The following is a 19,082-nucleotide window of genomic DNA, read 5'->3' on the forward strand; positions in this document are numbered from 1 at the left end:
TACTCTTTATCCTGTAAATTCAAATTCCAGACACTCTTTTTAATCAGCAGAGTCATTGTTTCAGGAAAAGATGATGATCTGTTATTATTAATAGTGGAGGACATGTGCTCTCACCATCACGATAACATGACTGAGTAAAGTGGAAGCAGCTCTCAACCTTAAGTCTCTGAAGCTCTCAATCAAGCTGCAAAGATTCTCTGTCTTGGAGAAGACGGCAACTAACCCTAAGTACAATATGTCTTAATTTATATCTTAATTTCTCTAAAAAAAGGAATGTTTGGATAAGTGAAGAAAACTGAGAGATTGTAAGTTATTACAAATTCAACAAAATCAAAAGATAATTGATTATTTATACATAAAAACAGAATCATCAAAGAGCCACAACATCTTCTCTTTGATCACAACAACTCCACTAAAGTTAAAACACAAACAAACATTGGCCCTTAGACTACAAATGGCGATGGTGCTGGCACTCAAGAGGAGTAACAGGAAACCTCGCCGCATCAAAACAATAATCATAAATCATATGATTAGCTCTAACCCAAATAAGCTGATGATTCTGATGAAGACTAAGCTCAGACACAGTCGGCTCATCCCACCAGAATCTCTGCTCTTCTCCACTACACTTGCTTAGATCACTCGCTGTGGGAACCTCACAAGCATCAATCTTGAAATCTTTGTAAGAAGCAATGAAAGGCGCGTGACTCCAATCCGTTTTCACAAGACCTCCTTGCGTCGCCCAGTCATCAGCGTTCCAGATCGAGCTGTACACTCCCATCGCTTGGTCTTTAGCAAATGGGATGCCTTTGTCTTCAAGATTCTTGTGGACACGAATCGGTGTCTCATCCACAATAAACCTGTAATTAAAAAAAAAATCATTAAAATGGTCTAAACAAAAAAAGAGAAAGACTTTGGTAATAAAGAAGACTTACACAACGCTGCGTTTACTCCAGAGGATAGAGTAAGTGTGGAACTCAGTGGTGGGATCGAACCAAAGGTTGAGTCTTTGCTCTCTGTTTCCAACTCCGTTCACGTAGACGTTTGTCTGGACTATGTAAGGCTCACCCGTCGTGTTGCCTAAGAACTCGAAGTCAAACTCGTTGTGGTTCGAACCTTCTGAAGACATCTGTAAGAAAACAGAGGAAACAGGGGTGAATTTTCGAGATTTCAAAAAACAGAGCAAAGAGAAGGTTTTTTTTTTTAAGTTACGTACGTAGAAGGCAGTGACGGTTCCGGCTGAGTCACCCTCGACGAGTTTAATCTGGATAGAGACTTTACCGAACAAGTACTTGCTTCTTGACTCGAACCCAGCTCCTGAAACAGTCGATTAAACATTCAGAAACAGAGCATGCAAAACAGAGTATACAAAACAGAGGGAAGGCGTTTGGTTATGTACCAGAGGAGTTGTCAAGCTTGAGTTTTGTGACTTCTCCATCGTTAACACAGTGATCCATAGCCCAGCTAGAGCGGTAAAGTTCCTCGAACTTAGCTCCTGGAGCAGCTTCACCACAAGAAACCACACACACCATCATCAACATACACATGAACCAACCCATACCCACCATTTTTTTTTCTGTATTAATCAAACTTCACTCTAAAGTCTCAGTGGAGGAGACAAGTGAGAGGGGAGTGGGTTTATAAAGGCAGGGGGGGGGGAGAGAGTGTGAGTGAGCTGGCATACAATGGAGAGAGGTGCCACGTTGGATTCGACGTGTGATTCAGGACATTTACAAGTAGACAAAAAAAAACCCATCTTTATAAAGATGAAAGTTTTTTGTCGCTCAAATCAATTCAGAGAAGAGATAAAAGATAGAGAGAGAGGGAGAGATGGGGAAATGTAGCCGTTGCTGTGATGGCATCACTCAGTGTGGCTCCACTTTGTACTACACAGAGGACAAGAATTGATGCTTCTCTGTCTAAAAAAACCCACTCTCTCAGTAGAAACACAGAGACTTTTATTGCTTTTTTAGAGAGAGATAAGTGAAAAACAGAGACTTTATTGCCTTTTTTTTAGAGAGAGAAACGAATGATTCTGAGTGTAATAATAATGAAGAAAAATAAAAAGAAGAAAGGACCATTTTACAGCTCATTGGATTGGATCCAGCTGTACATTTGGCTCTCTTTGGGAGGAAGGAGTCAGAAAGCTCTAAATTTTATAATCTTTATTCATGCATCAAAGAAAGATATTGATTGGGTTTCACAGTGTTTTTGTCTCTCTCTCCTCACTTTATGGGGGAATTCAATTTTTTTGGTGTTGCAGACATGGATTAGATGGATATGGCAGATGTGACGTCGTTTTTGATGAATTTGAAAAAAAATAAAAATATCTTGAGTTTGCTTTGGTAAATTAAAACATTGTCAAGTTGGGTGTAACTGGAATAGCAACATTTATGTATGCGTGTGTGTACATCCGGGGACTAAGTTGTTGTCCTTCTTTGTCGCCATTAGAGACAGTGAAAACGACGGCGTTTTTGGAAGGCATTGAGATTGTCAAATGAAAATCACGGGCGTTTCTTGTATCGAGACAAAACGAGACACTGACGTATTTCTAATCCGAAATGTTTAAAACGATATTAATATACAACTCTGATCATCAGATTCAATGTTATCTCTCACTAAACACACCGTGTTTTGTTCTGTCTCGTGAACATTTGCCGAGCAAGTGGCTTTTTTACGGTTTTACGTAATCATGCGCGTGCGTAAGTGAACCGAGAAGCTTGGTTAATAGTATGAGGCAACGGCTCTTATCTCGGTCAGACTCATGCGTTTTTAACTGTGTCACTAGATATGTAAAGTTTAATACTTTTCACCATCATCATGATCACCCATGGTACTAATTACTACAGTACATCTTCCTGTCAGTAACTCATGATGAGATGACGCAAAAGTAAATGAATACCTTTTAATGTCACGTTTCCTTTCTCACTCTTCATTAGACTCTTACCCTTTCAAGGTATTTAAACACAACATTAACAAAAGAGCTCAATGAGGTAAGTAACCACAATTAATTAACCACAAAAGAACACAACCGGACTAATAACTCTTTTGGACTATTAAACTTGTCTCGTTTGTATTAGAAGTAAATCGAAGTAAAAAAATGTTACAAATAAGGGGCGAGTTCAGTGTTCGAACCGAGTTCACTCTTACAAGTAACATTGGGATCACTAAGTTATTTCTATTATTTTAATGTTCGAGAAAAAAACCGGTTATTTGCTCGGTTAGCCAAAGTCCTCTTTTATAGCCAAAGAGTGGCTCAAATAAGACAAAAGACAGCTCGTAGTCCTTTATCATGAGATCTTATATTCGGTCTTTGTTATAGTGAGATTAAATATATGCGATGCAGGTTTATCTCGCCTCATCACAAGGCTTAAAATGTGAATCATTGTATCATCTGTACTTCTTGACCATCACGTCTATCCCTTATATGGATGTGAGCTTGTCATGTCTCTTTCACCGTTATTATGTCTTCTAGCAAATTGGGTCTTTCTTGTCTTTTAAACCTTTTAATAGGTTTTTTTTGAGATCAGACCGGATATTGATAGTGGTGTGAAATCTTAAAAATTAAGGTAATTATAGTCATCAATTTCGTTTTGGGATATGAAAAAATAGAAAAAAAAATTAAAGTAATTATAGATCTTGCAACTTTAATTTCACGTTCAATATCATAAGCATGTTGGCTAGAATTGACCGATACCAACTTAATGTTAGCCTCTTTATAAGCACCATTAGCTTTCTTCAACTCTCTATCAGCCTTCTTCATCTTATGCATCACTGAATAAATAGCTGATGATTTATGCCTCTTGATATTCGTCACCTAACACCATTTGTAAAACCTATCAAGCAAACCTAACCATGATAGAATCGAGCCAACTAGCAGAAGAACAAATGTTGGGAGAGCCACAAATTCTAGGAGCGTAGTGGAGGTTAACCATATGACAGCAATAACAAATAAAATAACTTGATTTTAATCGAGATTTCCATGCTTTCAAAACTACTTTTTTTACAGAAAAAGATTCTAGACAAGAAATGAGCTGAAGTTTAAGGAGTGGTATTAGTTATATAATTTGAAATCAATTCTATTAGATTTAAAATTTGTCATATTTCAAGGGCTATTATTGATTATATAATTTGAAATCAGTTCTCTTAGATTTAAAATTTGTCAGATTTTAACTTTCTTACTTTATTTCAAACTGATTCATGATTCAATTGGATATAAAAAAATTAATATGCAGTAATAAATTTATAAATTCAACATAATATCATTTGCACAAAGAAACATAAGCAAAACACAAAGCCATTAATTAGCATTGTAGAAATCCAAGTGCATTCACTTTCAAGTACCCTGAAGGCTTACTAACCACATAACTTCTCGTGACCTGAGGATATTGCTCATTACAGTGCAATATATCTAGAGCTTTCTACGTAGACAAGGTTCCTATGCAATAATAAATTTATAAATTCAACATATTATCATTTGATTTATACACTAGAATTAAACTCAATAGCAAACGATTAGCAAATCTCTCTGTATAGTTCTTGTACTCAGTATAATCTAATTTTTTAGAGTTGTGTTTCTTAGATCAAATATTTGATCGAGAGATTTTTCTTGTTCCTAAACAATGCACAAATTAAGCATGTTGGGGGAAATATGTTTGTAAGTGTCCCCAGAAAAGATGCCACGATCATGAAGGTTAGTAATTAACTAGGCTGTTAAAGACCAAATAAATCGTTAAGGTTTGATCGTTCTGCGTTCAATTTAAAAAAACTGGTAAAATGAAAAATTATTTGGTTAAGAAAAATTTGGGGTCGGTGACAATTTCATTTAGGTAAAAGTGATGATGGCTATCATCATTTATTAGTTATGTGATTTTACATCATTATTAGTATATATGCTTATAAAATCCTAGAATAGATAGAAATGCCGATAACGGTGCTCTTGCCACTAAAACTATACAGAAATAAGAAGAAAATGAAAGAAATAAATAAAATAGAGGAAATCCTAATTTGATAAAGAATTATTGTAGTTTATTATTCCTTAAATGTTAAGAAATGTATAGGAATCATAAGAACAAATATTCATTATAAATGGTGTAAATTGTAAGGAATGATAAGAAATTTATTATTTTCGATCATTCTTTTGGTCACTATTTAGAGTTAAAATTAATTAAAGAGCTCAATAAAGGTAATAACCATAATTAAGTAATTAACTAAATCCACTCTTTTGAATCAGTACAAGCATCTAACAGCTTCCCGATTTCAGAACTATGCAATAACCCACTCTTTGGATTACTACAAGTTTCCGAACAAGGCAATTAACAAGTTCCTTCTTTAGAAAAGTCATTAGTGTTCAGCTAAAATGAATCACGATTTACATTCTTGATTTTGATAACATAATAAGGAAACTTTACTCGATCATATTCACATCTTGCTGACAGCGCAAGAGAAGGCCAAGAAAATATTTGAAGATGGAAGCATCTAGCTCTGACCAAACCGGTTCATACCTGTTGTGTTCGACCAAAATAAATTTCTTACCAATTCGGTTTAGTTTATCTCCATGATTCTACACGTTTCTTTATGTATCTACATTTATCTTTATTTATCAACAAAAAGGTCGATCTAGTTCCCTCACAACGCAAGCAAAAACTTTAAAACACTTGAATCCCTTCTTTTCTACTTGGACAGCAAGCGAGTGAGAGAAGGAGAGTCTGAGACAGGAGGACTACAAGTGAAGTGTTGACAAACAAGAGCCACCACTTTGTCAGAGTCTCTGTTCCTCTTCGCCATCTCAGCTACATTGCTGTTGTACTCTTCCCAAAACTCCATCTCATCAGAACTCCAAGGATCTATGTGAATCACCTGCTCATCAATAAATAAAACATCACAAACTTAATCCTCGTTGGTCTGAGAACTCTGAATCAAATTTAAAAGCCTCTTTACCGTTTTATTAGGATCATAGACCGAGTGTGCTGCACAAAGCATGTTGTTGAGCTCTGCAGACGACTTGGAACCAACCAACACAACCTGTTTCCTCGACGGAACAGAGATCATATCCGCTGCACAGCACATCAACGGCACCGACAGTTCTTTCAACCTCAACTCAAAGACTGCCTGCAAAAAAACAACAGCAAAGAGACACATTAACAAAAAGCCTCAAATGAATTGCAGATTGAGTTAAGTTGTTTGTTTATTTACCAAGAGACGCTGCGCGGTGTTTAAGTAGGAGTTAGCTTTTTCTCCAGCAACAATGGAAGCTAACCTCACAAGGTTAATAGCAGAGACCGAGTTCCCTGAAGGCTCTGCACCATCATGATCTTCTTTTACACGGAGGAGAACAGATGGATCTTGTCCTTCAGTGTTGAAGTAAGCTCCTCCTTCTCGGTCTAGATACAACTCATCCTAAAAAACGTCTCTCACTTTTAAAGCCAAGAACATATACATTGAGAGAAAGCAAAGATCTAAACTTACTTGTGTCTCTTGAAGTTCAATAGCCCATTTAAGCCAGTTGATCCCACCTCCATTCTCGTAGAGATCAAGCAAACCAGAGATCAAAAAAGCATAATCATCTAAAAACGCAGGAGCCTTGGATGGTCCCTTTCTGTAACTGTGTTGTAGCCTGTGTGATTGCTCATCATAGAGATTGGTTCTTATGAACAAAGCTGCTTTCTCTGCAACGTCTATGTACTCTTCCGGCTGTAAACAAGAACAAGAAAAAGTCAAAAGAAGAGACCAAAAGAGACAAAGGTAAGAAAGCATTTCATTACCTGACTATTCACCACAGGGAAACAGTACTTGGTGCCTTCAGGCTCAGCCCTAAGAATCTTAGAAGCTCTTGCAAAAGCCGAGATAACAAGACCGTTCCACGACACAATCACCTTAAGCAAAAAAAATAAAAATAAATCTTAAACACTTAACAAAAGCTGAAGAAGGCAATTGAAGAGTCTTTTACCTTATCATCTAAATGCGGCTTAGGTCTCTTCAGCCTGACATCGAAAAGCTTTCTTCTGCATTCACCCAAAATCTCCTGATACTTCTCAACGGAGAGGCTAAACTTCGACGCCATTGCAGACAGTTCGTTTCTCTCGATCAGCACGTTCTTGCCGGCGAACTCATTGTGCGGATCACTCATGCTTGAGAGGTCGCAGTTACCTGACTTCTTAACATAGTAATGCTCCTTGAAAAGATCTGCATTCTCCCCTAGAACTTCATCAATCTTGATAACAAACAAACACAAAAGACCTGTCAGTACACAGAAGGCAAAACTCTATTCAACTGATGAGTGTTTTACAGAAAAGAACCTCGTCGTTGGTCCATATATAGAAAGCTCCTTCCTTCTTTCTCTTTGCGCCTTCAAACTCAAAGCTATCAGCATCTTCAGCAGAATATATTCCACCTTCAGGTGCAATCATGTCTCTCCTCAGATAATCAAGGACGTCTCTCGCCACGTAAGAATACATCACATCCTTGGTGATGATAAAACCATCTAGGTAGACATTAGCTAGCTGCCCTTGATCATATAACATCTTCTCAAAATGTGGAACTGCACCACCAGGGAAAAAAACAACTTAAAATATATTTTAATCTGTAAATTTGATAATATTTGAAAGTCTCTCACCATGCCAGCATTCGTCAACGCTGTACCTATGGAACCCGCCGCCAACGTGATCATGCATCCCTCCATTAGCCATGCCTTGGAGGCTGAATAGAACCATGCTTTGGTCTTCATCAGCCTCGCTGGTTTTTCCAGCTTCCTTGAGCTTTTTGGAGTGGTAAAGCATCAGCTGGATCTCTACAGGCCTTGGGAACTTTGGTGCAGATCCAAATCCGCCGTATTTGGAGTCATAGCTTCGAGAAAGCTTTGAAACACAAACATATGTTAGAAGGCTTCTTCTTCATGTTAAATGTATCAATCACACACGAGAGTGGAACCATACTTGTTTTGCACATATAGTCACAGCCGTCCGGGAAAGTCCATCCGGCAATTTATCATTACCAGCAGTTGCAGATAAAGCTTTTGAGAGTTCTTCAATAGCGTAAGTACCGCTCTTCACAAGTACATCCCTCTTAGTGTCCCAAGCGTCTTTAACTTTCTTGAGGAGAGTCTTGAATCCTGGTCTTCCGTAATTGTCATTTGGAGGGAAGTAGGTTCCACCCATTAGTGGCTTCAGATCAGGTGAAAGGAAGACTGAGAGTGGCCACCCTCCTCCACCGTAGAGAGCCTGGACGAATGACATGTAAACCTACAAGTACAAGTAAAAAGGTAACCAAGTGAATGAGACTTCAAAATTTCAAGGGCATCTGTTCAAGAAAGAGTTGGATTGAAATATCATTGTGACAACCAGTAAACTACCTTATCGACATCGGGCCGCTCTTCTCGATCCACCTGTTGAACAAACATGATAAACAAAAAGTTGGCAAAGTGTCTGAAGAGCAACCAGCTCAAAGATATTGCTTCAATAACCTCATTTGATAATACTAACCTTGATACTAACGAATGAATCGTTCAAGAGTTTCGCCACTTCTTCACTTTCAAACGACTCAACTTCCATCACATGGCACCTGAGATGGAGTTAACTGGTATTGAATCACACATTCCAAAACAGAAAAGAAGAAAATTCTTGATCTAATTCTCTACTCATGGCATCTAAAAACAATATTACAAATTCTTAGACTATAATTCTTCCTCCACTTTTCTTTTACAAAATCCTTAAGTCCTTCATTAGGATTATACTAACAAATCCAGAATCATTCTAATATTCCATTCATTCTCCTACTTCTTCAATTCAGCTAAACAAGCACCAAAACTCAAAATCCAAATATAACAATTGAATCCTCACCAGTGACAGGTACTGTATCCAACTTCAAGATGCCATACAAAAAAGAGATTTTTTAAAAACAAAAGGGAACCAAATTAGTGTCATAACTAAAATAATCAAACTGAAGTTAAAAAGATCAATAAGGGATAAAGGAGAACTTACTTGATAAGAAGATGGGGACGTCTCTCTTCCTTGCTTCTTCAAAAGCTTCTTCTCCCCATGGATACCAATCAACCTTTTTCCACATCAACCATACAATCATTTCCAAATTCAAATTACGATCAAGCCAGGAAAAAACAATAAAATTCAATCCTTTGAGCCAAGAACCGGTTAATGAAGCTATTATGTCTACAATCTAAACCGGTTATGGCCTAACTACTTGCAACAAAACTCCCTAACTGAAACTAAAGATGTCTTAACTGAAAACAAATGTGTTCTTTTTATCTATAGACCTTGTCTGAATACTAGAAAAGATCTATACTTTACAGAAGGGAGAGTTCAATACCGGATTGTGCGCGTGCTGAAGGAGATAAGGACTGTGCTCCGCAGCCAAACGATTGGTATGTTTCGGAGATGCTGCTGACGAGCTCGACGCCATGGCCAAGACCTTGCCTGAGGAAACGGGTCTCGAGAGAATCGCGAAAGGAAACGAAGGACGATTAGTACGGACGATGATTCTTCTTCTGGGTAGAGAAGAAGACAGAGTTGTGATGCTGCGAGAAGCGAAGCGGTGGAGGATTGGGGAAGACAACAAGTGGAGACTTTTCATCAGCAAGCATTTGGGTGTGGAGTGAAACGACGGCGTATTGGGGTTTTGGTTAAAAGTTTTGGATAAACGAGGTGAGGTGAGGTTCTATTCTAGACTAGAAGATTCGCCATGCGAGCGGGGAGAGGTGTTCAGACACATCTTGCTTCTGTTGTTGGATATTTTTTTTATTATGTGGCACGTGCAGATAAGACAAGAACACGGATACTGGATCTGATCGGTGGCCTACAACTTTTTTTTTTTTTTTAAAGAACAGCAGTAAAAAGGAAAGTGCTGTAATAAGATTTGGTGAAGTATAAATATAAGTGATTCGTTATGTTATTTTCTAAAATATATTTTCTAAAGTTTTGATTAGTTCTAAATTAGTATCAAATTTTAGTCACAAATATTTTTTTATTAGATTTAAAAATTCCTTTTATTCAGTTTTATATTTATTACATTTTTTTGTGATGAATTACTAACACACAAAAAATGTCAATTCATTTGTTATTTACTTATTTCCGCACATATTACACAACTATTTATGTAATATATTGTTTTCATAATGTTTAAAATGATTTGATACAATATTATTTAAATGAATGTAATTGATCAGAAAATGCTTAAAATTTAATTGTTCTCAAAATGAAGGTTAAAAAAAATATACTGGAAACTGTTTATTTTAAACCTGCCAATTGGATCTTCACACCGTTTTCTATATCGTAAACTACTAATAAACCGATGTGAATGCATGTGTGAACTGTGGTATTCCATAAATAACTGGATTTAAGAATCATATTACACAGACTACATGTGATGATTGGTGAAACTAATTATGATTAACGCAACCAACTAAATTAGTGACATACACAGGCTACGTAGCCGGAGGTTGCACATGGGTGCAAGCTCAACTCTATTAATGGTCTCACATGGCCACTGTCTCCTCTGTTTACTCTTCTCTGTTGTCAGGTTTATATATATCAAAACTTTCAATTCTTTCGACTCATTTCGAATCAAATCTCAAAACGTTTCTTCTCTCTCTCCGTCTCTTGTTCTGATGGATCGTCGATTCCCATTTAAGGTTCTTGAGCATATCTTCTCCTTCGTTGACTCCAACGAGGACCGGAACTCTGTTTCTCTGGTGTGCAAGTCGTGGTTCGAGACAGAGCGGCGAACTAGGAAACGTGTCTTTGTCGGAAACTGCTACGCGGTTAGTCCTCTGAAGGTAGCACGGCGGTTCCCGAAGATGAGGTCTCTGACGCTTAAAGGGAAGCCACACTTCGCCGACTACAACTTGGTTCCTGACGGTTGGGGTGGCTATGCTTGGCCGTGGATTGAGGCTATGGCGGCGAGGAGACCGTTGCTTGAAGAGATTAGGTTGAAGAGGATGGTGGTGACTGATGAGTGCTTGGAGAAGATCGCTGCTTCGTTTAGAGATTTTAAAACACTTGTGTTGACTTCTTGTGAGGGGTTTTCTACTGATGGTATTGCAGCCATTGCATCGACTTGCAGGTTCGGTTCCAAACAAAACACAACAAGAAAAACTTTCTTTGTTAAGATTAAATGGAATCTTGTGTTAACAACTAGGCATATGCATGGGCATTTAGGAAATCAGTTTAGATATTGGGTAGTTCAGGTAGGTTTTAGGATCGAACAGTTTTGGGTTTGGGTCGGTTCTAATAATAAAACGAAGAACCGGCTATACCCGAAAATTTCAGTTCCGTTTGGTTCTTCGTTGGTTATTTTGAATTAAATATCCCGTATTTTTTAAAGTCACTCAAATGATTTCGATAAAATCTCATATAAATTCGGGTTATTTTGGACAAAATTATCTTGAAATTTTAAAGATAATTTCGGGTAGTTAGTGTTGAGTAATTCGGATAATTTTGGATAATTCAATTTTATAAAATATTAAATTTTAATTGTATTTATTTATATATTCATTCAATTCTCTGTTTAGTTCTAGTTTGGTTTAAGTATTTTGGATATATATATATATAAATCGTTTGGGTATTTAGAAGTTTCGATCCGGTTTCGGTTACATTTATTTGGTTCGGTTTTTTGGATATATGGTAAAATGACTAGGCCTAGTAACAACTTTGTTTTTTTTTTGTCTGAAACAGAAAGCTGAGAGACCTGGAACTGCGAGAGTGCATAGTTGATGACCTCGGAGGAGACTGGCTTAGCTACTTCCCTGAAACTTCGACTTCTCTCGTCTCTCTCGACTTCTCTTGTTTGGACTCAGAGGTTAAACTCTCGGACTTGGAGCGTCTCCTAAGCAGGTCTCCAAACCTCAAGTCTCTCAAGCTGAACCGATCAGTGACACTAGACGTTCTCGAGAGCTTACTCCGTCGAGCTCCACAGCTTGTTGAGCTTGGCACAGGTTCTTTCTCAGATGAGCTGGATCCAGAAGAGATTGCAAAGTTAACAAAAGCTTTGTCAGAGTTGAAGCAACTTAAGAGCTTATCTGGTCTTTGGGATCTCCTCCCTGAGTATATTCCACTACTTTACTCTGTTTGTCCTCGTCTTACCTCGTTGAACCTGAGCTATGCTACTGTCCAAATGCCTGACCTTATCGACCTTCTTAGTCGATGTTCGAAACTGCAGAAGCTATGGGTGAGTACTCTGCATTTGATTCTTACAAGCTGTAACACTTTTTACTAGTGTTCTAAAATGTGACCGCTATGCGTAGTCAATCATATCATTTCATGTGTATACAATGTTTTATTCGGATTTATATAATTCATACGTATAATAACGTTTTGGTGGACAATATGTTTTAACGGATTTTAAACATTAATATTCAAGAAAATAAAATATTAATGTTATTTTTTATATTAAATAATGATTATAACTATTTATTTACTTGTTTGCAAAATTTAAATTTATCATCTTTATATTACTAATAGATAATCTAAAAGTTTTAACTACTAGCTCAACTCCTCGTTAACCACTATGTTGGTTTCTTGATACTAAATAAGACATTTTGTTACAGGTAATGGACTTGATAGAGGACAAAGGTCTCAAAACCGTTGCCTTGTGTTGCAAGGAACTGAGAGAACTAAGGGTGTTTCCATCAGGAGCAGATCTAGATGAAACAGACGTGACTCTCACGGAACAAGGTCTGGTCTCCGTGTCTGAAGGCTGCAAAAAGCTTGAGTCTGTTCTCTACTTCTGCGTCCAGTTTACAAACGCAGCTTTAGTCTCCATCGCAAAGAACCGTCCAAACTTCAGATGCTTCCGCCTCTGCGTGATGGAGCCATTCGCTCCAGACTACAGAACACAGCAGCCACTTGACGAAGGATTCAAAGCCATAGTCGAGAAATGCAAGGATCTTCGAAGACTCTCCGTCTCTGGCCTCCTCACTGACAAGGCCTTTGAGTACATTGGAGTACACGCCAAGAAGCTAAGGATGCTGTCTATAGCATTCGCTGGAGACAGTGATCTAATGCTACACCACTTGCTGTCGGGATGTCAGAGTTTAAAGAAGCTAGAGATAAGAGACTGCCCGTTTGGAGACACCGCGCTGCTCGAGAACGCTGCGAAACTTGAAACCATGCGATCCCTTTGGATGTCTTCTTGCTTTGTGAGTTTTGGTGCTTGCAAGCAGTTGAGTCAGAAGATGCCAAGGCTTAACGTTGAAGTCATCGATGAGCATCCTCCGAAGACCAGGCCTGATAGCTCTCCTGTTGAGAGGATATACATATATAGAACAGTCGCGGGACCGAGGTTGGATACGCCTGAGTTTGTGTGGACGATACACAAGAGCCCTGAGGTTGGTGTTTCACGTCTATCCATACGGTGAAACTTGCTGCTTCAGTGGCTTTTCGAGTTGAGTTTTTTTTTTGCAGGCAATGTTGTGGGAGTATCCCCTTCCATATATGTTCGTTTTTTTTCTTGTTTTTTTTCACTAAAGGGTGTTAGAATCATTTCATTAAACAAAAGCTTTTGTCTTTGTACTAAAAAGTTTGGAATAAAAAAAACTCACTGTGAGATTTTATATATTTCATCAGTTGTTGTAAACAGTAAGCAAACACAATGTAATGCTGATACTTGCAAAGCCTAGGTAAAACCTACAATAAAAATTACCTGAGGCTAACACAGTTAGTACAATACGAACCAGTAATAATATCATTGACAAGAACTCGATCAGTTCTTTCGATGTTACCTTTTGCGTTTTTTGTTTACTTGTTTTCCTACAATTCTGTTTGGAGGTTAAGGTCCTAGCCTTTTGTAGTAATAGAACTCATTAAAGACTTTTCCTTTACGCTTTGCTTGATATCCACGTAACACAGTAGCAGCAACGACAAGTAGGTTAACCAGGACCGGAAAACTCGAACTGGAACCGACCAAAAAATACCCGATCCAGAACCGAACCGAAAATTTACAAGTACCATTTGGGTCTAAATTCTTTTTATCCAAAAGAACCGAAACCGAAAGAACCCGACCCGAATAGACCCGGTCCCGAAAAGAACCGATCCGAATAGACCTGATCCGGTAAGAACCGATTTGTACTGACTTAAAAACATGTATATCTAAAACTATGGTTTTTTGTGTTCTATTTTATATATATTATTTGTAATTTAGTTGAAATATCTTTTGTTAACAACATTTGTTATTATTTTGTAACATTTTTCAAGTAATATGAAGTTTTAGAATGTAAAATTTAGAGTTTAGAAATATTTTCTTTTAATTATTAATAATTTCATTTAAGTTATTTGTAAAATTTTAGATATATATGACAAATATCGACTAAATTTGATGGAATTGGGTATACCACGTCTTTTTAGATCCTAAATACCTGAAATCCGATCCGGATCCGGATCCGATATGGATCCGAAAAATTACGGATATTTTAGTTACAGACCTGAACCGACATATGCCCGAAAAGAACTGACCCGAATCCGATAAGAACCGGCCCGAACCCGATCGGAAGACCCAGGCCTAACAACAACCATTAAACTTTTATACAAAAAGACAAAACAATATTTTTTCCGCAGCCGGGTTTGAACCCGGATTTCATCATATTGAAATTAACCTGTGTGCTACTGCGGATCTCATTGTACATGTATTCCACTGTAAATATATAAGAAAATATAATCGGGAGAGGCCCATCAGGAAGGATGTTGAAAGGGCCTTGAATGGATTTGATGGCTTTTAGCTTTCCGTAACATTGCGAGCCTTATGATCAAAATATGACGTCATCTTATCTTTCTCACTCGACTCAACTGCAGCCACCGAACAAAGTGTAATCAGCAAGGTGAGCGATAGAGCACGAGAGGAAGGAAAGAATGAGCTCATGGGTTTGCTCTTACGTGACTCTAAACGTCGTAACCTCCGATCATCCACCACAACATCAGTTCTCACTATCCCAACACTTTGGTTCTCCGGCGTCAACTCGAAGAGCATCCGTCAAGTTACCCTTAACATCTACGCCGAAGTTTCGGCCACTGAAGCTCCAAAAGTTTCAATCTTTATCGTCGACCCATGAAGGAGAAGAAGACTCTGAATCAGTCGTGCAAACCCTCAAGATTCCAGACGAGTGGTTGCTCCCTTCCAAGGCCATTGAGGTGCTTACTCGAACTCCCCTGCTTTAGGGTCTCTCTGTTTACTCATTAAGTTGCTTACTTTCCCAATAATAGCAATGTTTCTCTGTTTTTGGTTCTATGTTTATTCACAAAGTTGCTTACTTTCTCATGAACAGCAAAGTTTCTCTGTTTTTTTTATAAAGTTGCTTACAATTTTGTTTTTGTTTCTAGTTCTCTGTTTTTTTCACAAAGTTGCTTACTTTCTCATGAATAGCAAAGTTTCTCTGTTTATTCACAAAGTTGCTTACTTTCTCATGAATAGCAAAGTTCCTCTGTTTCTATCTCTCTGATTTTTTTCACAAAGTTGCTTACTTTCTCATGAGTAGCAAAGTTCCTCTGTTTCTGGTTCTCTGTTTTTTCACAAAGTTGCGTACTTTCTCATGAATAGCAAAGTTCCTCTGTTTTTGGTTCTCTGTTTATTCACAAAGTTGCTTACTTTCTAATGAATAGCAAATTTCCTCTGTTTTTGGTTCTCTGTTTATTCACAAAGTTGCTTACTTTTCTCATGAATAGCAAAGTTCCTCTGTTTTTGGTTCTCTGTTTTTTCACAAAGTTTCTTACTTTCTCATGAACAGCAAAGTTCCTCTGTTTCTGGTTCTCTGTTTATTCATAAACTTGCTTACTTTCACAAGAATAGCATGCTGATCTTCTTGACATGTTTGATCAGGAATCTGAATGGTTGAGAGTAACACTGCACAAGTGGTTAGATGATGAGTATTGCCCTGAGCCAACCAATGTGGAGATCAGTAATGTAGCTGCAAAGTCTCTCTACACTTCACTCTTAGAGAAAGAGACTGACATGGGAACGATTTTGCTCAAGATGGCTCAAGACTTAACCTCAGTCTCATACCAAGAAAGCTTCCACGGAGCTTTCACTTCCGCAAACGCAGCTATAAATTTGATTGTAGAAAGATTAGAATCATAGTTTAGTTTAAGTATGTTTCAAGAACAGTGTCTTGTTTTGTAAAAGAGTTACGAATATTATTAAACTTGATCAGGTGCAGGAAAATCTAAACTCTTTACAGTTGTGAATCCTCCATCTACCACCAGGTTATGCCCATTTACATACTTCGAATCATCTGATGCTAAGTAAACCGCTGCATTAGCTACATCCACCGGTTCGCAAACCTCTCCGTTCAACACTCCTGTGCTGTGCACTATCTGGACCAGCCTCGAGTCGTCGAGGCTGGGGTACATCTGCCGCATCTCGTCCAGCACGAACGATGTCGTGATTGCGAATGGTGAAATGCAGTTGACTCTGATCCTGTGCCTGCATAGCTCTGAAGCTGTTGATCTAACTATACCGATGACTGCTGATTTCGAGACGCTGTAAGTGTGTTGTGATAAGCCTCCCATCATACCAGTGACGCTCCCTGCGCAAATGATGGATCCTGAGTTGCGTGGGATCATCACGCGAGCTGCGTGTTTGATTCCCGCTATGACTCCACGAACATTTGTGTAAATGACCTGCAAAAACATTATAACATAACCTGACAAACTGTCCCTAGACCCATGTCCTAGTAGAATCAGTACCTTGTCGAAAACATTGAGATCAAGATCGACGATACTAGGAGCCGTTTTGCAAGGGATACCAGCATTGTTGTACATAATGTCAAGCTTTGTGTGTAGAGAGACAGCGAAATCAACCGCGTTTGCAATGTCTGATTCTTTGGTCACGTCGCAGAGACAAAACGCTGCGTTTGGACCGAGTTCTTGCTCGGTTTCTTTACCGATCTGCGGTTGGATGTCTGCAATGACAACTTTAGCTCCATGGCTGATGAATTTTTCGGCTGTTGCTTTGCCAATCCCACTTGCTCCTCCTGTGATGAGAGCTACTTTGCCTTCTAGCTTCCTTTAACAAATGTGTGACAACTACAGATTAGGTCTTAGTACTAGATAAGACATCTCATATGTCTAAGAATGCAAACTTTGTTTAAGTTCAAAATGTTCAAACATGGCTTGTAGATTGGGTGTTAAAACCGATACGTTCAAAACCAGAACCAGTTAAGCTGATCCATACCAATTGAAAGCATATCAGTCAACTAAAGCATAACAACTTAAATTATATTCAAACAGGGCTGGCAGATTTTTCTTTAAAATGTATGAACAGTAACCACAAAACTTTATTTTGTTTAAGCTATGATCTTTTGTTTCTCTTTTGTTTTATTTCTTTGGTAAGTGCTAACACATTTGACATTTCTTAGCTGGAAGAAAGAAGAAAAGCATTATAACTTCAAGATAAGGTTTTGTTGAAGAAGACAAATGAAAGCAACCCAACTTGTAATATCAAAATATTTACGTGTACAACATATTGACATTCACAACAAAGACATATATATTGAGATTATGGCCTTTAATTTGTTTAATTCACAAACCCCCTCAACTTACATTGAATAAATAAGATCCATTTGTTTTAAAAAAATAAAACAGAACATGTTATGCCAGGTATCTCTATCTATTATTGCATTGACTACTAATAAACCTATAGTTATACATACAACTTTTCGTGGTTCTGTTAAATATAAGATTCTTTGACACAACTAAAATAAAGAGGTCAACAGTTCAGATTCTCTGGAAAATGGGAATATAAGATGGGACTTACCTTGAACTTGAATGAGATGATGCAGAAGAGGAGATTCCCTTGATGACAGAGTTTGTGCCCACGTACAATAATCTTTTGATCAATGCATTTCTTCTGTTTTCAGATATATAAAAAATAAAAGTTTAGAAACAAATAGTGTTAATTGTTAAAATCTGCAGAAATGGAGGAAAGAGGTATCGGGGAAAGAAGGTTTACCTTATCTGAATCATGTCTTGTGTATTGCTCTGAGATAGATCGGTCTTTGTCGTTTTCTAACTTCTTATTTCGAGTCCTGAGATGTGTTTCTGTGTTTGTATATAGAGTAGATATATATAGAGTAACAGAGAAACAGAGAGATACGTAAAGGTGGTGGGCTTTAAGGAGAGAGAGAGAGAGAGAGAGAGAGAGAGGTGTACCCTTGAAGGATAGAGAAGGAGACAAATAAAAGAGAATCTAATGGGGCTGTGATTGAACCAGTAGCATCCTCGCATGCATGTGTTTTTGTAAAAAGTTTGATCCTTATTTTTTTTGTTAATAACGACAGAAAAGGAACATTTTATAATAGTCAAGCAAGTGTTGATTTCTTACCAACATAAGATGTAATAGCTTAATAGACTGAGGCTAATCTTGGATCTACTGATTTTAATCCTTAATATAATTTCATAGTATTTCCATGTTCTAACAATTAGACAGCATCTAAACGTCATATATATAAACATTGACGCCTAATAGTCTTCTATCGGTTTTTTGAACATCTTTTAATTTCTATCGTTTTTGTCATAACATTCTTTTCTAAATTCAGTAATTGATTAGATGAGTTTTTTTGGGTCTCAATTCTACCTGCAAAGATTTTTGAGGACGTCAGAAAAAAAAATTATAAAACATATGATGCTTGTGGCATGCATGTGTTGGTACTTATTATGAGCTGTCTGTTAATGAAATATATTTACGTATTACACTTATACAACGTACCTACCAATACCATCTTCAGATGCCGACAGAAAGCTATTCACATTATGATGTTATTATCCAGACACATCGATCTGCTGGATTGCATTTGACCAATTTTCATTTGTTATCTAATGGTGTTCCACCTAATCAGATGTTTTCTAGGTGTATCTATATTATAAATAAAAATTAAAGTGTTGATAAAATATAAATCTTCTTTACAGCATGCTACATAGTATGCAAACTACCTTATTAAACTTTTATAAATGTAATTAGGTGGAACACTTAGCTAGATACATCGCATGGGATGAAAAAAAAGAAACTAGAGGAAGGGAAAAGAAGAGCAAAGTGTTGCCTATCCTTCTCTGACTTATGGATAAACTGTAATTAGGTGGAACTACATTAGA

At 37.6% G+C, this 19,082-nt stretch overlaps 5 protein-coding genes across 7 annotated transcripts; 2 read left to right on the plus strand and 3 right to left on the minus strand.

Annotated features, from left to right (window-relative positions):
- Window positions 1–320: 320 nt before the first annotated feature.
- Window positions 321–2,261, minus strand: XTH1 (xyloglucan endotransglucosylase/hydrolase protein 9). Its single transcript, XM_009123798.3, has 5 exons — window positions 2,213–2,261; window positions 1,397–1,584; window positions 1,214–1,314; window positions 933–1,126; window positions 321–857 (listed from the first exon to the last, which is right to left on the minus strand). The coding sequence occupies exons 2-5, from the start codon at window positions 1,563–1,565 to the stop codon at window positions 449–451; spliced, it is 873 nt and encodes a 290-aa protein (XP_009122046.2). The 5' UTR covers window positions 1,566–1,584; window positions 2,213–2,261; the 3' UTR covers window positions 321–448.
- Window positions 2,262–5,476: 3,215 nt separating this feature from the next.
- LOC103846813 (spermatogenesis-associated protein 20) lies at window positions 5,477–9,639 on the minus strand. Of its 2 annotated transcripts, XM_009123816.2 has the most exons (14): window positions 9,319–9,639; window positions 8,976–9,048; window positions 8,835–8,856; window positions 8,478–8,556; window positions 8,348–8,380; window positions 7,932–8,237; window positions 7,613–7,853; window positions 7,296–7,537; window positions 6,947–7,210; window positions 6,762–6,872; window positions 6,466–6,690; window positions 6,193–6,396; window positions 5,938–6,108; window positions 5,483–5,856 (listed from the first exon to the last, which is right to left on the minus strand). In XM_009123816.2, exons 1-14 carry the CDS (start codon window positions 9,580–9,582, stop codon window positions 5,671–5,673), a joined length of 2,421 nt encoding a protein of 806 aa, XP_009122064.1. In that variant the 5' UTR covers window positions 9,583–9,639; the 3' UTR covers window positions 5,483–5,670. The 2 variants fall into 2 exon arrangements, with proteins under 2 accessions (XP_033135802.1, XP_009122064.1); XM_033279911.1 differs by lacking the exons at window positions 8,835–8,856; window positions 9,319–9,639 and having other exon boundaries at window positions 5,477–5,856.
- Window positions 9,640–9,978: 339 nt separating this feature from the next.
- LOC103846823 (GRR1-like protein 1) lies at window positions 9,979–13,562 on the plus strand. The gene is made up of 3 exons (XM_009123827.3): window positions 9,979–11,070; window positions 11,682–12,174; window positions 12,554–13,562. Exons 1-3 carry the CDS (start codon window positions 10,454–10,456, stop codon window positions 13,361–13,363), a joined length of 1,920 nt encoding a protein of 639 aa, XP_009122075.3. The 5' UTR covers window positions 9,979–10,453; the 3' UTR covers window positions 13,364–13,562.
- Window positions 13,563–14,705: 1,143 nt separating this feature from the next.
- On the plus strand, window positions 14,706–16,180 carry LOC103846846. Its single transcript, XM_009123857.3, has 2 exons — window positions 14,706–15,128; window positions 15,814–16,180. The coding sequence occupies exons 1-2, from the start codon at window positions 14,850–14,852 to the stop codon at window positions 16,069–16,071; spliced, it is 537 nt and encodes a 178-aa protein (XP_009122105.1). The 5' UTR covers window positions 14,706–14,849; the 3' UTR covers window positions 16,072–16,180.
- Window positions 16,103–19,002, minus strand: LOC103846833 (zerumbone synthase). 2 transcript variants are annotated; one of them, XM_009123847.3, is made up of 4 exons: window positions 17,944–19,002; window positions 17,749–17,841; window positions 16,680–16,998; window positions 16,103–16,613 (listed from the first exon to the last, which is right to left on the minus strand). In XM_009123847.3, exons 1-4 carry the CDS (start codon window positions 17,955–17,957, stop codon window positions 16,131–16,133), a joined length of 909 nt encoding a protein of 302 aa, XP_009122095.1. In that variant the 5' UTR covers window positions 17,958–19,002; the 3' UTR covers window positions 16,103–16,130. The 2 variants fall into 2 exon arrangements, with proteins under 2 accessions (XP_009122095.1, XP_009122086.1); XM_009123838.3 differs by having other exon boundaries at window positions 16,103–16,998.
- Window positions 19,003–19,082: the final 80 nt, after the last annotated feature.

Source organism: Brassica rapa, chromosome A09, assembly GCF_000309985.2.
Source record: "Brassica rapa cultivar Chiifu-401-42 chromosome A09, CAAS_Brap_v3.01, whole genome shotgun sequence".
Lineage (NCBI taxonomy): Eukaryota > Viridiplantae > Streptophyta > Magnoliopsida > Brassicales > Brassicaceae > Brassica > Brassica rapa.

Excerpts from the sequence above, each read along its gene's own strand:
- LOC103846823 (XM_009123827.3), top strand. The coding sequence starts at position 10,454 with ATGGGTGCAAGCTCAACTCTATTAATGGTCTCACATGGCCACTGTCTC. Across the intron at positions 11,071-11,681 it reads GCCATTGCATCGACTTGCAG|AAAGCTGAGAGACCTGGAAC; the intron begins GTTCGGTTCCAA and ends TGTCTGAAACAG. Across the intron at positions 12,175-12,553 it reads CGAAACTGCAGAAGCTATGG|GTAATGGACTTGATAGAGGA; the intron begins GTGAGTACTCTG and ends ATTTTGTTACAG.
- LOC103846846 (XM_009123857.3), top strand. The coding sequence starts at position 14,850 with ATGAGCTCATGGGTTTGCTCTTACGTGACTCTAAACGTCGTAACCTCC. Across the intron at positions 15,129-15,813 it reads TCCCTTCCAAGGCCATTGAG|GAATCTGAATGGTTGAGAGT; the intron begins GTGCTTACTCGA and ends ATGTTTGATCAG.
- LOC103846833 (XM_009123838.3), bottom strand. Across the intron at positions 16,999-17,748 it reads TCATCTCATTCAAGTTCAAG|GAAGCTAGAAGGCAAAGTAG; the intron begins GTAAGTCCCATC and ends CATTTGTTAAAG.
- XTH1 (XM_009123798.3), bottom strand. The coding sequence starts at position 1,565 with ATGGTGGGTATGGGTTGGTTCATGTGTATGTTGATGATGGTGTGTGTG. Across the intron at positions 1,127-1,213 it reads GAACCGTCACTGCCTTCTAC|ATGTCTTCAGAAGGTTCGAA; the intron begins GTACGTAACTTA and ends GTTTTCTTACAG. Across the intron at positions 858-932 it reads TGGAGTAAACGCAGCGTTGT|GTTTATTGTGGATGAGACAC; the intron begins GTAAGTCTTCTT and ends TTTTAATTACAG.
- LOC103846813 (XM_009123816.2), bottom strand. The coding sequence starts at position 9,582 with ATGAAAAGTCTCCACTTGTTGTCTTCCCCAATCCTCCACCGCTTCGCT. Across the intron at positions 7,854-7,931 it reads TGACTATATGTGCAAAACAA|CTTTCTCGAAGCTATGACTC; the intron begins GTATGGTTCCAC and ends TGTGTTTCAAAG. Across the intron at positions 7,211-7,295 it reads ATATATGGACCAACGACGAG|ATTGATGAAGTTCTAGGGGA; the intron begins GTTCTTTTCTGT and ends TTTGTTATCAAG.